We start from the raw sequence: 17,541 nt of genomic DNA on the forward strand, positions 1-17,541 counted from the left end.
ATGGACTCCTTTTCCCGGAAAAGAACAAAGTGCGCAAATGAGAGGGAAGTGCTTTGTGGCTGTGGGAAGTCATCGGAAGCCGCCAGAGAGATAGCTACAGCCCAGGTACAAATGTTACAAGGGGATGTGGAGCATGGCAGGAGGGGGCTGCACAGAATCAGTGGTGGGTGTGTTGGACGTGTAATAGCATGTGAAGCCAGAGTCTGGCGGGGTTCTGGTGACATCCCTGAAGCATTTCTCCATAATTTTCAAATGTTTAAAAGTTTGTTGTTGGGGAAAAAAAAAAGATCCGATAAATGGGCCCACATACTGGATCTGTGTGATGCTGGTTTATCAGGTACAATTCTGATGGTAGTTTTCCTATGACTGTGGGGGTAAACTCCAACTACACAGTCTAAACATGTATCGGCTAGGGTTGCACCAATACCAGATTTTGATTGCAATAAGATCTTGAGAAGTAACGCTCAATACGGATATACTTTTTTCTCCTTTCTTGAAAATATTATCTAAATTCAAAATGTTTAGAATGCAGTTATTGCATTTAGAAACTCAATACAAACTTCTGGGGGCTCAGCCCGATCGCAAATGCCTTTCCATTGAAACACATTTGATCAGTAACCAGCATTTTGAGAGCAGAGGTTTTGTCATTTTATTACAGTTTATTATATGTATGGTAATGCTTGTCCTGGTAATGTCAGATCACTGGCAACCGGTAAGTCCATAGTCTAGTGCAGTGGTGGCAAACCTATGGCACGGGTGCCGGAGGTGGCACTCAGAGCCCTTTCTGTGGGCACTCAGGCCATCACCCCAACTTCACCAAACAGGACCACATCCATCAAATCTTCCTGCTGTCCCGAGCAACTTAAGAGATGCTGCTCTAAGCGCTATTTTAAAGCAACACTTCACTGCAGGAGAAGTAAGAAGGTGTTGACTAAACTGCATTGTCTTTGGAGGTCATCCTGCTGGACCCACCATTCTTCCTGGAGAGAAGCTACAATGATGGTCTGAATTTGCCCACTTTCTTTCAACTGTATTGGTGGCCTTAGGAGAGCCAATACAATTGGATGATGTTGAAGAACAGGTAGCAATAAGTTACTGCTTCACAGTAAATAAGTGGATTTTGGTTATAGTTTGGGCACTCGGTCTCTAAAAGGTTCGCCATCACTGGTCTAGTGGATCTGCATCTCCATATCTCCCTTATATTTCCCTTATGATGTGGTTGCTGCCCCCCACACATCTATTCAATGTATTCCCTTTGAATAGGAGTCTGTTGAATGGATTCAGTACAGAAAATGTCCGAAATCCAATGTTAAACCGCTCCAATGTTAAAAGTACCAAGGTTTCAATACACGGTGCAACCCTAGTGCTAGCTTTATTGTCCAACATCAGTTATTGTGATATAGCTGGTGCATGTGAAGACTGTCTAGTCAAAGTCTACACCAGTAGAAATGTATAAAAAAAAGTAATAAAATCTACACAACCTTTAATTACAAATCTTACAAACCTTGAATTCTCCAGTTTCATTTTCAGTAAATCCACATAATAGACCTCATCCCCTTGTACCAAAGGATCAGTATTCATCTTTGATGGACCATTTTCATAGTTTTGCTAACAAAGATGAAAACATTAAGATAAGTTCTCTAGTCTTCAGTTTTAAGTTTGTGGTATTTTAATGTTTGGAACTTTGTTGTTTGTATTTTAACAAAAGGGTTGGGAAATGCATAGGTCACAATGTCCAACTACAATAGAAGACCTTCAACAGTTTTATACTTGGAAACCCAAGTGACCCAAACACTTTGTTAAATGGAACCTCATTTTCACTACAGACAGATTGTAAAAGCCCATGACACCTGCAGTGCAATAATGCCTCTCTGCCTTTTCTAAGCATTTGCATTACAATATAATTGTGTGCTTTAACTTACTTTTGCATCCTGACAAAATCCTGGGGTAGTCAAACTGGCTGGACTTTGGTTTGGATGCATTTCAAACAAACAACATGTGACATGTCCGAGCTGCAGGCTGCCTCCATCTTTGTGCTCCTGTACAGCTTGTCCCTCCCCCACTGATGTCTGGCTGAACAGGCTATGATATCTGAGAAGGAGCTGTACAGGAGCACAAAGGTGGGGGCCAAGCTCTGAGGAGTGTGTAACACAGACAAGGCACATGTTTTTTGAAATGCATCCAAGCCAAAGTCCAGACCCTGGACTTAGAAAAGGCAGATTTACACTGCAGGTGTGATGGGCTTCTGCAACCCGTCTTTAGTGAAAATGAGGTCCCTGGTGACAGGTTCCCTTTAATAACAGACACCCAATGCCTACTGACCCCTGTAAGCAATACAGATCTCTAAAATACCGCATTAACACCAATAGCACCATATTCGGTGTTCTACAAGGAAGACAATCAAAAAAATGTCTTTCCACCAAGACCAAACAAATCCTTTGTAAGCCACTACGAAAACTTTGTAATTTCGACAGTGCAAAAATGTTCCAGTGATAAATTGCACCTTGAACTGTAAAGGCTCAGTATCCTCCGTTCTGTCCCAGGAACACAAATCCTTGTATTAACTTTTACATACATGTAAAATGTTATATTTAATGGTCATCCACTAACAAAATCATGATAAACCAGGGACACCTACCCACAGAACCAAGTCCATGACTGTGGTAATCATCTTATATTTATTATCCATGGACTCGTTCCTTCTAAAATTAAGCAAATGAGCCAGAGCACTGTGGTGGGTTGTTACCAGAGCACTTCCGTGCTATAGGGAGGGGGGGGGGGACACATTCTCCTGCACAGTGAAACAGCCTGTGAAGCTACAGCACAGAAGAGCTCTAGTGAACACTGATACACTGACCTTTACCACCACAAAAAGATGAAAGAGAAATAAAATGTGAAATGAAAAGCATTTCCAACAGAGAACATAGATGCTTCAGAGCATTACCTATATGTTAGCTTTTTAAACATTAAATATTTTAATTATGTTTTATGTTACATAGAGTTTCTCTTAAAAGGCTGTATAGGTCATCAGTAACCAGGTGATCTGGTTTCAGGCTCTACTTGGATAAAATTATGGTAAAAAATATAAACTACGAAATATGTGTTTTGGCATTTATGCTATGCTATGCCATGTACTGAGAGGTATTTCCACCATGTGCACTGTCCTCATTTATATTGGTAGGATTCATTTTTAACTTTTGTAAATATATGAACTGAAGGGAACGATATGGAAATAAGCAACTCTGCAATTCAAGACTGTACATTGGTATGTGCAAACACAAGTTGGTCAATATTAAAAGGGTATTCGTACAAAGATAAGATTCTGATTATGGTCGGGCATGGCAGGTTCTTCTCATGAATAGCTTCTCCTCTCTGCCTCAAGCCACTTCCCTATCCATTACAAGACAAGCAGCAGCAAGTACAGATAAAATAAGGGGAAGCACTGTGTGTGTGTTATACCTTAGATGTAGCAGAGCTGAAGTGTGTCATTGGGGCACATTTACTTACCCGGCCCATTCGCGATCCAGCGGCGCGTTCTCTGCACAGGATTCGGGTCCGGCTGGGATTTAAGATGGTAGTTCCTCCGCCGTCCACCAGGTGGCGCTGCAGCGCCGAAAATAATCTTAACGCCCCGGAATGCACCATCCCATAGAAGGTGAAGGTGAGCGCTCCCCAAGCGACACATTTCCGGTTTTTAAATGCGGCGGTTTTTCCGAATACGTCGGGTTTTCGTTCGGCCACGCCCCCCCAATTTCTGTCGCGCGCATGCCGGCCCCGATGCGCCACAATCCGATCGCGTGCGCCAAAAACCCGGGGCAATTCATGTACAAGCGGCGCAAATCGGAAATATTCGGGTAACACGTCGGGAAAACGCGAATCGGGCCCTTAGTAAATGACCCCCATTGTGTGTAATATACATATCATGAATCTTAGCATCTCTAATTTCTGATCTTTCTCATCTCTCTTTTTCTCTGTGACAGATGCTAGTAGAATGTTCAGAAGCTAAATAAAAGTGTAGGTAAACCTGTACCCCGATAACCTAAACACTTTGTCGGCATACAGCATCTCACAGCACTAGGAGGGATCATAAAGGTGTCTGCTTAGAGAGTCCCCACCCACACGCTGGAATTTTACACTGACCAGGAGCCATAGCAGCAGTAAAATTGTAAACTAAGGGGTTAAAAAATAACTTTATTGTGCAAACATCAGTAGGGGATTCAAATTTAAGAACTATTTTTAATAAAAAACCCTTTAATATTGGTATGAGGTTATAACTGATCTTTAAAAAAACAAACAAAAAAAAAAAACATGAAAATAAATGAAAGAAATTAATTGTGAAAATTATTCTGGGTTTATAGAGTTCTTTTAAATATGGTCATCTATTATAAATAAGTCAAATAAACAGTGAGATAAGGATTTCCCATACCTGACATTTCTCAAGCTGGCGCACTTTTACTAGCAGCTTCTCCACTTCATTGTTCTTTTGTGCGATCATAGACTGCAACCTTTCCAGCTGTTCAGGGTCAGTCTGCGAACCTTTTAGTTGCAAGAGAGTTGCTATTTGCACCTGGAAATGTAAATTAATGTAATATTAAAATATTTCATATTAGAAATTTAGCACTTGCGAAATACCTCAAAGGCTGCATTAGGAGCATGCGCTGGAGAGGACCATAAGAAATAGCACTGCCTGGCCTAACAAACCGGGAAAGATGGAGCATGCTTTAGCTTTTCTCAGTGTATGGTACAGTACAGTACCACACGTGTGAGGCAACGTACCGCCGACGGGTCTCCATAGCCGTCTATGGGGACGTATACCTTCCCACAATGGCTGTGTGAATGTATCCTTAGTATGTATAGCCTTGATGCGCTTCCAAGGAGTTGGTCGTCTTTTTACAAAGTAATGCTTTTTCTAATCTGAACGGTTTGTACTTTGCATGTGTTTATAGCCTGTGTACCCGTGTGTAGATTTTGTTCATCTTTGTATACGGTTTAGTGGATTGTATCACAACTAGTTCAGATAGGAGAGCGGCCATTCTCGTTAGGTCACGCTCCTTACTTCTCCATCTGTAATAACTGATAAAGTAGAAGAGAATTGAGAAATAGAGGGGAATCAGAGAGATGGTGAGAGAGAAGGGAAAGACGATGGTCCCGAGGTAAAAGTTGGAGAGGAAAATAAGAACAAGGCCTACAGGCCTGCAAGAAGAGTTTCCTCTACTAGAAAAGAATAAAAAATAAATTAGTGAAGAAATCTCTTAAAATGAAAGATGAGAGGAGAGTAAAGGAGGAGTCAGTCAGTGAAGCCAACTTGAGATACAGGACAATTATGAGGTAAAAGTCAGACAAGACTGAAGTAAAGTGAACCAAAGGTTACAGCAAACATTGCTAGAGATATCAGCTGAAAAATACAGATGTGTGACTGAGGTAAAGAACTGATATCCCACCATTTCTGACTAAATAAATATATACTTGTACAAAGAAATATTTGTTAATTTCAAGTTCATTTATTGGTTTGTTGATGGAATTTGCTGGAATCATTTGAAGTGGCTGAGCCAGTGAAATAAAAGAAAAAGAATTATAACATCCTGTGACTTATTGGTAAACTGAGGTGTACATGCTCCATAGACTATGCTAGGAGACATCCAGCACGACTCAACGGAGCCCCACGATCAGATGTCAAGATCTGTTTCCTAATCGAGAGACCAGAGCTCGCCCTCCCGTGTAGACAGGATGTCAATCTATCTTGTGTAGCTGACTACCGGTGAACAACATGATGACATGTACTACTACATGGAAAAAATGCTCCTGACAAGACCATCCTCCTTAGTATGCAGTCGAAAAAAGGAAAATTCTCCGACTTAGGTCAGCCTCACACAGCTGTCCAGAGTCTTTTCTATGGGCTATTGCACGGGGCCATGTACAGCCCTGTGTAGGACCAGACTGCTGGTGCTGGAAAAGTTTACTGCTTGGGCAGTCTATATTATGACTGTTGGGCCTAAAAAGATGGACCACAGGACTGAGTCCTACACACAGTTATTTGCCTTACTTCTGTAAGATGTAGCTCCCATTTTGCATGAAAGACCTGACAAGATGAAATGATAGGAATACACTGATTTGTGTCAAAGTTCTGTGCTGAATATTGATAGGATGCAGAGTAATTGTCTCCAGCAATCCAGATAGGTCATGTGAAACATTAAGGGCACATTTAAAATGGGAAGTAGAAATTCTAAATGCCACATCAACTATAGCATTCACATGAAAGACTTACCCGAAGGCCTATACATTTACTGGTCTTTAAACAAATAATCAGCTCCTTGATTATGTCATTTTTATATTAGCTTTATGTCGTAAAGATATTTATCCTTATATTTTTAGATATATACTCTTAATTGATAACGGTGATCAGAGGGCTCAATCTCAATCAATTCCAAAATCTGTACATGAGCTGTACAGCCGGACAATATTTAAGCAGGATATGTGATCCCCAACAAAATGCATTTGTAGGAAAGGAACAGCAAAACCATTCTATAACTACAGCGATTTCCCAAGGATGCTCAGCAGTTCTCCAGATCTATACATGGAAACCTGGAAAAGAGAAGTGAGCAGGGGCAGGTTTGGTTACAGCATTCATGTTGCAGCCATACCTTCATTCGGTGCATTTGTTGTCTGGAAAATGCATGTTGCTTCTGCAGAGACTGGTACTGGACCTTCATACTTATCAGCTGACGCTCCATTTCTGCTCTTCGGTCTTCCACCTGAAAGATGCCGTAAACATGGCCATGACTGACATAGTCTAATTGTCTCAGGGGAGGAAGCGATACTACATCACTGCCTGGACACTATAAAAGATGCCGAGACAACTGGTTTCCAGTAATTTCAGCTGCCATAAAGCAAAAATCCTGCTGTAATGACCATACAGAGATGACAGGAAAAAAAAGTACATATATAACGTAATTAACTAAGATAAATGCAATCTTTGCTGTTCTTTATACTTGTATTGTAGTAGATTCTAGATACAAATAGAGTAAATACAAAGGATTGCCAGTGACACTATTTATTGGCCACGGCTGACAATACATACCTCCGCAAACAAGGAATTGCCTTTACTGTTGGGGTCCTGTGCCTTCTGTAACGCACTGTCCAGCTGAATCTGTAAGTCCTGGTTTGCTTCACGTGCTTTCTAGATTTGGTTCCACAAGATACAAGAATGGCATTAAGAAAATATTTTAACTGCATATGTGGTTTACTTAAGAGTGACAACAATGTGGTGACAACGAAAATGTTGGCTGAACATTTGCCAATTACCAATACATAATTTTATTGAATACGTACCTATTAGGCCCCTTGCACATAAACCTATGCCCACCTGGGTGAGCATACAGTCACGTGCAGGAGAGAGGCGGGGCAAGTTCTCCTCACCCCCCCCCTCTCCATTCAACGCTTAGTGGCTGCGCTGTGAAAACAGCAAAATACAGGACACGACCCATGTTTTTCAGCGCAGCCGTCCAGCTCCATGTGCTTTCCGTACTATTACCCGATGCCATACACAACTATGGAGGCCGTGATGCAGTCAAATTGTGCAGTAATAGTAACTTCCCCCTATTCGCACATGTGCAAGGGGCCTTAATCAGCACACAAAAAATAAGACTTTTAGGACACAGACACACACACGTGTATTTTCTAGTTGCCCAATCGAACCTCAGCTTTCATTCTCCCACAGCAGTTTATAAAATTAAATCTGATCTATGATGGGTTTTGACGAGCCACCAGAATAGTTTTACAGACACTTCTGATAAATGTCCCCCTATGGCTCCTTACAATGTCTGAGGGAGCTTTAATTTGTTTTATGGTCCCTACAGAGATCTACAGGATGGCCCATAGTGTGCGCAGGGTTCTATAGTTAGTAACTATACACCTGGCTCTGCTGGATGCAGATTGTGAAGCTTATTTGGTTGATTTATCAATTGCCCTACAAAATAAATATTGAAATTACATGTTATGCACCAATGTGGTTTGAGCTAAAAAAAAAAAAAAAAAAGTTTCACATAATAAAAAGATGTTACCCCTTGCATATAGAGAAAGGTTGCTGTTCTCTAAGTGCTGTAGTGTCTAAAATAATACCTTTCATGTCAATGGGAATCACCTAAGTGGATTGGATTAACCAGAGAACTACCTTTTCATCCTGTTAAGCTTATAAATACGGCTGTAAAAGTGACATTAAAGCTACAGGGTAATACACATTTCTTGAGGGATGTACAGCTCTTGCCTCCCCTTGTTCATGAACAGGTAGAATGAGTGACACAGAGGGAGCAAATACCCAGCTCTTTCCATCAAGTGCCTGAAGGAAAAAGGGCAGAAAAGCAGAATGCGAGTGACAAAGGCTATAAAGCTGTAAAGCCATGAGCCTGTGCTCTGCAGACCTTTCCTTCTGCCTTCGATTCTTATCAGGAGATAGTACATTTCTATCACAGACACATCACGGGCACAATGGAGAGATAGGGAAGACAGACAAAGAAAGCCCGCGCTTGCTGCTGTATACTGTATATCTGGGATTGTACGTGCTGGTACACAGTATCCTCATAATGACATCATCTTGCCTGACAGCTGTCAAAAGCACATGTCTTCTCCAGACTAGCAGTGGACAAGATCATTTAATAGCCACCAATACATTTTCAAGGTTAACTTTAATAATAAAATAAAATTAAAAAATACCTCCAAAGCATTGAAATAACTAACAGCCTCTTTTTCTCTTTCTTCCTTTTCAGACTGAAGACGTTCAAGTTGGCGGCTTTGGTTTCCATTAGTCAGAACTAGCTGCTGTTGGCGATACTGTAATTCATTCATGTCTTCTTCTAACTGTGCCTATAAGAGAACAATAATACATGAACATGTGGTTCTTCCTTGGAGCACTTTTAAAAAGTGCTGGTGATCTCAGTAAAGGCCTAGTCTAGGGCACAATAATAATCTTTATATATATATAGCGCCATTATATTCTGTATCATTTTACAGTTTATGGGGAACATGTACAAATAAAATAACACATTACAGAGTAATTACATTGTCATATAAAAGAAAAGGAGTGAGTGCCCTGCACACAACACCTTACAATCTATGACAATAGATTGACACAAGAGGTTGACACAGGGGGTGACACAAGCGGTATAAGAGCTTGTATAATGGTCCAGCCATTTATTAGAATACCAGAAAAAACGGGTGCGGTTTTACCAGATATGGTTCTGCGCTGCTGGTCTAGTTAAACTGAATTTCAAAGTTCATATATAATATTATACATAATCAAATGCAGATCAGTACATAAAAAACAGATTTTTGTCAAACATTTATTGATCAGTGCATTTGTTAGGTACAGGTCAGCAAAATAGGGAGGATTTCCCCTTCTTCAGGTCCAAAATATGAGGTATTGACACATCATTCTTACGTACTTTCAGAATATTATTTTGTCCCTAATTTGCTGACCTGTACCTAACAAATGCAATAAATGTTTGACAAAAATCTGTTTTTTATGTACTGATATGCATTTGATTATGTATAATATTATATATGAACTTTGAAATTCAGTTTAACTCGACCAGCAGCGCAGAACCATATCTGGTAAAACCGCACCCGTTTTTTCTATGATTATTATCAGGAGCTAGCTCCTGAATACCAGGCTCTGCAGCCGCTTTTACTCATATTATTTACCTTTGTAAAAGGGTTTGTTTCTGCTTAAGTTATATATATGGTTGCTAGTTCACTTGGAACCCTACAACCCCCATACCCTCAAACCCACGTGGAGCGCAGAGTATAAATCCCATTTAAACTCATTTATTAGAATAGACATAAATAAAAATGCAGCTACCATCTTATATACAAAGTGCAAGGTCAATGGGACTGCAAAGAAGCCTGGAGCTTGGTACCTGGTTTTTTCCAGATAGTAGGTCACAGAATGGGTTAGTAAAAAGAGAATTGAAATTAAATGTGGTTAGGGAATGTGATAGGCCTGCCTTAGGAGATGGGTTTAAAACAAGTGTAACGTCTTGTAGGTTCAGTATTAGTCTAATAGACTAGGGTTCAGCATTCCTAAGAGTTGGTGCAGCTCAGGAGAAGTCCTGGAGACGTGAGGGAGAAGAAATAGAATAATCGAAGATAACTGGCAGATCGAAGAGCACAGGTTTGGCGAAAGAGACAGGAGAGCTATATAGATGAGTAACAAGCATTGATGGGAACTCACACTTATTCCAAATAATTAGCAGATGTCAGTTTGTGGCATATAATGTGCAAGACTAACAGCAGCACAATGTCCTTTATAAACAGAGCTGTGCCTCTGACAACTGATCCAGCTAAATATGGAAAAGAGCACCCAGTGATATATTTCATTGCTCACGGCTTTCCAATGCTTGCAAAACGGCTATTGACTATTACTACTGGGGTAAATACTGCAGTTATTCTGCTACATGTGAAGGTACTTAAAGTCGCTCACATCTTTGCATTTGCCTTTTGTTCCTAATTTATCTTACCCGTTGACAGATGTAATTTTAACAAGACGACCAGATGACAAATCGTTAAATACTAGGACTGATCAGTGTGTATATATGCAGTGTGATTATATAATGTAGATCATAGTACAATAGCGGACCTAGACACAATTATTTAAAAAAAAAAAAAAAAGGGTTCTTAGACAAAACAAATGAACTCCAGAAATCACTCACCTTTGCACTTTCCAGTTCATTGATTTCAAGCTGGAGGGTGATCATTTCTGAAGACATAGTCTCATGAGCTCGCTCCGATATCACACGCAGCTCCTCAGATTTGTTAGCTAGCAGCTCAGTCTGATGGTCAAGTTTGTGTTTTAGTTGTTTTTCACTTAATCTTGCTTCATCTAGTTCAGCCTTTAGCTTCTCCATCTGGGTACAACAGAGATCATAATGAAAAGGTGAACACATATACTGCGGGTCACTGGGGTGTTAAGCCAAAAACTCACATATCATTGCTATTACTACTATAGTTTGTTTTATTGTTATCTTTGGGCCAGACTAAAAAACAGTAACAAAGTGATAAAATACCTTATCTTTGAGTTCGCTCATTTCCCGATTGTGGTTCCTGTCTAGTTGTTCCTGTAGCTGTTCCAGACCAGCCTTCTGCTGATGCTTTATATTGTCACATTCTGAAGAAACGCTCTCAAGCATCCGATTTTTCAGTTCCACCTCACGCTGTAATGAATACTTTTCTTGTTCCAAGTTCTGCAAATCAAGATTTAAAGAATAAAACACAACACTTGGTTCATGTACATGTTACATGCAGGTTTTCTTCATTATGTACCTCAATAGTGACAGTCATTTCATTCCGCTGCTCCTCCAATTGATTTTGAAGATCACTTTGACTTTCCAGCAGTTGAAGCCCGTACTGCGCGGCCCGATCCCTCTCCTCTTCTGCCTCCTTTAACTGACGCCGCAGTTTTAAGATAACATCTGATTGGTCCATTGTGTCAGATCCCTAATAAAATAAAAGTAATATTCATAATTATTTCTAACATAATTAAATACAAATACAACTTAAACAATGTTTTCATGATGAGGTTTTCTGGTTCCCACCAGTAAGGATCAGTCAGTTGCCCAGACCCTGGCAATAAAACCTAAAAATTTTGCTTCTGTCAATACAGTTTCCATACCCTGAAACGGGTGATCTGTATGGGAACCACGTATTGGAGATGAAAAATATCTACAGATCCATAAAAAAACCTTTAGGGAAGGGCAGTTTGGGTGGGTAACACTAAACTACCAGTCTAGAAGGACCCTTAAATTCAGGGTTGATTTCCCAAATTTTCCAAAAAAGGGCCATGGCCTCATCGAACATAGTGAATGTGATAGGAAATTCAGTATTGTGGTGCAGCAATGTACACCAACTAATAGGAAGTGCAAAGTACGACTCCCCAGTTTTATACTACACCCTATTTATCAGACACCGTAATAAAACTGGCGCTGCAGAGAACTGTGTAGTTCTACTCTGCACTGGTCTAAAGACTGACACATTAAAGGGAACCTGTTATAGCAATTTGGGACACTAATGGACCGGTGGTTTAGTGTCCAAAATTGCCCTATATAATTTTTAAGCATTTTAACACTCACTTCGATGCCTGCATGTTTTCCCGCTTCACTTCCCTCATAGCTAGATAAGGCGCCACCATGTATCTCCTGATGCAAGACCAATGTGCTTCGCTGGACTTGCATAAAGGAAAGTATTTAAGTTTATTTATTTTTCTTCCATTTAAAAACCTCAAAAAGTTACATTTTGGACCCTAAACCAGAGGTCCATAATCGACCTGACTGGTCTTCTTTAATACATCTCCCCAATTATATCTAAAAGAGTGGTCCTCTGCGACCCGAACATGTGCCTGACTTGTAGGCTTCTTGCTCGCTAGCAATAAAGTTTATTGAACCATAAAAGAGTGGTCCTGCTGTGACTACAGAAGATTAGAATTTTCATTACATATTGTCCTACATGACCATTTAGTAACATGTGCATTGGATTTTTACTCCACCTTAAAATTATCACCAGTAATACGTGAAAATCAGGGCAAGGAATGACCTACTTAGGAAACTTACTAATACGAAATGCTCCTGTTTGCTAGGACCATTACATGAGATTACCTGGTAATCTCTTAACATGGTAAAATCCAGTTTAAAGTGCTAACTTACCATCTGTTCTACAATATGGCAGTCATAATACCGGACAGTGACACTCAAATATATATATTAGTTTTTATGCCATCTTCTATACCATTTACTAGACTTCCCATTTTTTCCTAGAAGATATTCTATAACAAAATATAAACATATTTATTCCGATGCAGACATTATATAAACGACGACGTCAGACGGAACGGAGTAATGTACCGCTCTGTACATGAGAAAAAGATAAGACATGGAAAAGAAACCCATTTCTATGGGTCACCCATCCTCCTCTCCATCGTGCTGGACGTACGCCCGTCCAGCTATGGCCCGGCGGGCATGCGTTTGTGTAAATTTGACCTTGAATTGCATCACGGAATTTGACTGAGATTTTCCACAAAAGTTATTGTAAAGCTGTGTCCAAATTATGCTTTTTGGACACGATCAGCATGTACGCCAGGAAAGCTGAATGTGTCCATAGACATATACTGTACTAGTGTGCTTTTTGCCTCTGTGTTCAGTTTTTCAGATGCAGTTTTTGATGTCCAAACCACAAGTGGCGTAAAAAAAAATTTTTTGATACACACCTGCTAGTAGCTTCAAAAACTACATCAGAAAAACAATATAGGAAGCCACCATGCCTCTGTCAAGGCAGCGTTCATAAATTGTGTTTTTCAACGCGTTGGTAAAGATTCCATTTAAATCTGCGTTATGCTTTTGTTTTGCTTTTTTGAAAAGCACATGAACATCTAAATGTTTTAACATTTGCGTCCCAACTTTTAATGCATTTTTTCAAGGGGGGAGAAGACAATTGCTTTAAGTGGATTAGGATAATGAAACGCATTTGCAAATTGGTCTTCGGCTGCATAGAGTCAAAAACACAACAACAAAAAAAAGCAAAGTGTGAACACAGCCTCCGTATATGTCACATCCAGCAGGAAACACAAAGAAAAATCGCAGCACAGCTGGAAAAAGCAGAAGCCATTAGAGACTAAGGAGGACAGACAAAACAGTACAGCATCCATCCCTGGCCTCCACTGAGTATCCGCTGTGGGCGTTTCCCTCGTTTCCTTCATCACTAGGGAGATACCTGGAACATCAGAAAATCACTACCTGCTGCCGATTTTCACAGGGGAGAAGCTGAAACGGACGACATATCCCACTGTATAGTGGGATACACTGTTGCCCTCTATTCTACGGATCCTCCTCACGTATCCTTACAACAGAGGGATAAAATGCCATGAGAAAGCAAACAATAACCTTGGGAGACATTTATCAGGGGTTCTACCCCACAAAACTGCTGTAGGAGCCCTGAAATAATCGCACTGCCTTGAGAGCTGCATGACATTGTCATTATTATCCCCTTTATGCCAGCGACACGCAAAGGAGACATGGTCTGCCGGCCCGCGGGATACATTTGGAGGATTAAGCCTCTTGATTTATCCACCAACGCTAGAGGGGCGCAGATTTCATCATATGCTGGAGCAGGGACACCGCATGTGTCATATTCAACAGAGCAAGCATTACCTTGGGGACATTCATCATAGTTATATATGATAAAGGAAGATACTGCCCGTCACAGAAACGGAGATGAACCTAAAATAGATTGACAGGAACATGAAGCCACAGTGCCAGCAGCACAGCTATACGTATAGGATAATAATAATAATACAATAATAATAAATCCTTTATTTATATGGTGCACACCGATTACGCAGCGCTGCACAGAGCTTGCCAAATCAGTTCCTGTCCCCAATGGGGGTCACAATCTAATCACCTACCAGTATGTTTTGGAGCATGGGAGGAAACCGGAGGACCCGGAAGAAACCCACGCAAACACAGAGAGAACATGTGTCCGCACAGAAATATAACATAGAATATAGGCGTTTGCTATAAAAGACTCATGGCAGGACACAGGTCATCAGCTTTGTGTTCTGGGACTTGAGTCCAATCCTTTTGTAATTTTCTATGAAGAAGGAAGCAGCTCAGACCAGTGAAAACCTGGACAATACGGATCACACTCGGACAATAACACTGGACAGAAGGAAAACATTCGGACACAACACTGAAAAAAACTGCACAAAATCTTCCAATAAAATGCAGCCAGGACACCGCCTGCTGTTATTATGTGAGCTGGTCTGCTATAGATACACATTACAGGGAATCCCCCAGCTACGAGACCTCCGCCCTGTGACCCTCTGCGTGTAATACACATGAACGCCCTGCACAGCTAATGGGAGCAGGCAGGCAGCAGCCTGTGCCATGTCCTCGCTGGCCGCCCCTCATAATGTCTCTGTGATAAAACCTGCCCGTCATGGTCTTCACGTAAAAAACCGCACCAGGCACACAGCCCCCAGTGTGTACAGAACACATACCGCTCCGCCGCTCGCTCCTCCGCCCGCACGTTATTGCTGCTCAGTTTGAATCGGGCTTCTGCTCGGCACAATCTCGCGAGAGAAGACGGCCACTGCGCAGAGCAGAGCCTGATTGGCTCACTAGTGATAAGGGCGTGGCTGCAGCTGTCAGCGGCTTGTATCAGGACGGTGTGTAGCGTGTGCCGGCCGTTACTACCGACTGACACCCGTACATCACGTACAAGGCTCCCGGAGCGGCTGCTACAGCAAAGTGTCAGCCCGGGGATCTCCTCAGCCTCACCTACTACTAAACCCCTATAAGAAACCTATACACCTGCCACACATACTTCACGATCCCGCGTGTCGGGGGCTACACATCTGTTCCTTAGGCCTCATGCACACGAACGATTGGCCGTCGTTGTTGAACGGCATCGGCGGCAGTGTACGCAGCGCCCCCTACTGATGTCCATGGGAAATGCGCACGGTCACGCTGCACATATTCATCTGCTGTCCCTTGTCTGTATTTTTGATCCGGGTGTTACAATTACACATTTTTCATCCCTTTGAAAGAATTTGTGTCACCTGTATGTACCACGTTTTATTGCCGTTTTTTTTTATAAAGCCTCGTTCACATGGCAGTAATCTGGCCCATGATCTGGTTGCACAATATGCATTCAGATCACAGCCCCATTGAGGTCTATAGCACCCGGTACACGGTACAACCACTGAGCCAAGCACAGTATTGGACATCTACTATATGCGGGCAGATTTGTGCTGCAGTGGTGTGTCTATTAATGGAGAGGGGAGGGGTGAGGAGCACTAAACAGGCAGTAGAAGGAGGAAATACATCGCCATCTGAGGATATTTTACAGCCTATAGACTTGTGTGGCGAAACAGAGCTGCAATGTAATTGTAGCTCCTGCTCCCGCCCGCCGATCTAGGAATTGGCTGGTGACGTCAGAGAGCAGGGCACGGGGAGCGAGACGGGTGCAGGAGGTACAATTACATTGTGGAGCAGAATAAATTTAAAAAACCGCAATGCGCTCCTTCCCGTGCTCTTCGATCTGCCAGTGACATTAGACTAATCTCTACCCTAATTCGAAACCTCTCATGCACATCTCTAGGACTTCTCCCGAGTTGCACCAATTCTCTGGAATGCCCTTCCCCGGACTCTCAGACTAATACCCAGCCTCCAAAGTTTCAAGCGTGCTCTTAAAACCCATCTCTTTAGGCAGCCCATCACACTCGCTAACTGCATGAAATGGCAACTCTCCCTTTACTAATCCATCCTATGTCCTATCTCCTGTGTGTTATTCGCCAAACAGCAGATATATTCCAGGCTCCAGGCTTCTCTGCAGTCTTTTTCACCTAGGACCCTGTAAATAAGATGGCGGCTGATGGCTGGTTCAAGCAGCAGAATTTTCATTTATTAAATTATTTATTAAATTATTTTATATTGTTCCCTTATAAAGAATGGCTGGACCATTATACAACCTATTGTGTCACCCCCTCATCCTCATGGACTGTTAGCTCTTGTGAGCAGGGCCCTCACTCCTATTGTTCCATATGACTGTTTGTTCTTTGTAATGTAATATAGTTGTATATGTCCCCTATGATTTGTAAAGCGCTACGGAATTTGATGGTGCTATATAAATAAAGATTATTATTATTATATTATTATCTCCTCCAGCTAATTTACATATTTGTTAATGCTTTTACTTTATAAGTGTGCCGTTTCTTTATGCACTAAAAACAGTTCCACTTACTGCATAAAGAAACGTGCACGTAAGTGCTACACATCTACCATCAGTGAGACTACTGGTAGGTAGATGTCCTTTAACTGAGATCTTTGGGGGACATAATATACTGGGGTCTTTGGGGACACTATATACTGGTGGCTGTGGCTACATAATATACTGGGGGCTGTGGGGGACATTACCAGGGGCTGTTGGGGACATTATATATTAGGGTCGGTGGGGACATCACTTACTGATGAAGCTTATTTATTGTAGAGAAAATATGCAAAGTTTTCCAGAATAAGATAAGGAAAACCTTATGCCTCTTTTAGCTACCTTGTAAGGTACCTACCTTGACATCCAGCATGAACTGCAGGAAGCCTTATGACCTCATGCGGGGTTAAAACTAAACCAGTATATAGTGGAATTATTCAGCGGAGGGGGTATAATTTAGTGTTGGAATTAGATGGCTCCTTTCACTGCACATGATTAGAAAGGGGCCACAATCGTCGGCCATTAAAGGAAATCTACCTTTTGTTTTCATGCACTATAAACCAAACATACCTTGAGAATGCTGAAGCTACACTAAATAAGTAGTTTATCTTGTTTTTATCCCTGAGTTCAGTGGTTTTGCTGAAAAAAACGATTATGACATTCAGGACCTTAGGAAAGCTGGATTGCATGCTTCTTGCAGTACATAAACACATTACACTGAGCTTCCTGAACTTTCCAGACAGGACTAATCAACCTTAGCTGGATCTCTCATACACAGCAGCTGGAAGATGGTTC

General features: G+C 41.4%; 1 protein-coding gene across 5 annotated transcripts in view; it reads right to left on the reverse strand.

Moving 5' to 3' along the window:
* SPDL1 (spindle apparatus coiled-coil protein 1) overlaps positions 1 to 17,541 on the reverse strand; it is a 37,936-nt gene that overhangs the window by 15,464 nt on the left and 4,931 nt on the right. The window contains exons 1-9 of one of the 5 annotated variants that reach the window (XM_072145923.1): positions 15,364 to 15,423; positions 11,314 to 11,487; positions 11,058 to 11,234; positions 10,704 to 10,898; positions 8,710 to 8,859; positions 7,079 to 7,177; positions 6,642 to 6,752; positions 4,427 to 4,567; positions 1,505 to 1,608 (exon numbers count right to left, since the gene is read on the reverse strand). In XM_072145923.1, the coding sequence (XP_072002024.1) occupies positions 1,505 to 1,608; positions 4,427 to 4,567; positions 6,642 to 6,752; positions 7,079 to 7,177; positions 8,710 to 8,859; positions 10,704 to 10,898; positions 11,058 to 11,234; positions 11,314 to 11,475 (1,139 nt within the window). In that variant the 5' untranslated portion in view covers positions 11,476 to 11,487; positions 15,364 to 15,423. Of the gene's footprint in view, positions 1 to 1,504; positions 1,609 to 4,426; positions 4,568 to 6,641; positions 6,753 to 7,078; positions 7,178 to 8,709; positions 8,860 to 10,703; positions 10,899 to 11,057; positions 11,235 to 11,313; positions 11,488 to 14,189; positions 14,211 to 14,443; positions 14,930 to 15,037; positions 15,197 to 15,363; positions 15,424 to 17,541 lie in introns of those variants that run through there. The other 4 variants (XM_072145922.1, XM_072145919.1, XM_072145921.1 and 1 more) reach the window with 4 other exon arrangements.

The sequence above is a fragment of the Engystomops pustulosus genome, chromosome 4 (assembly GCF_040894005.1).
Source record: "Engystomops pustulosus chromosome 4, aEngPut4.maternal, whole genome shotgun sequence".
In the NCBI taxonomy this organism is placed as follows: domain Eukaryota; kingdom Metazoa; phylum Chordata; class Amphibia; order Anura; family Leptodactylidae; genus Engystomops; species Engystomops pustulosus.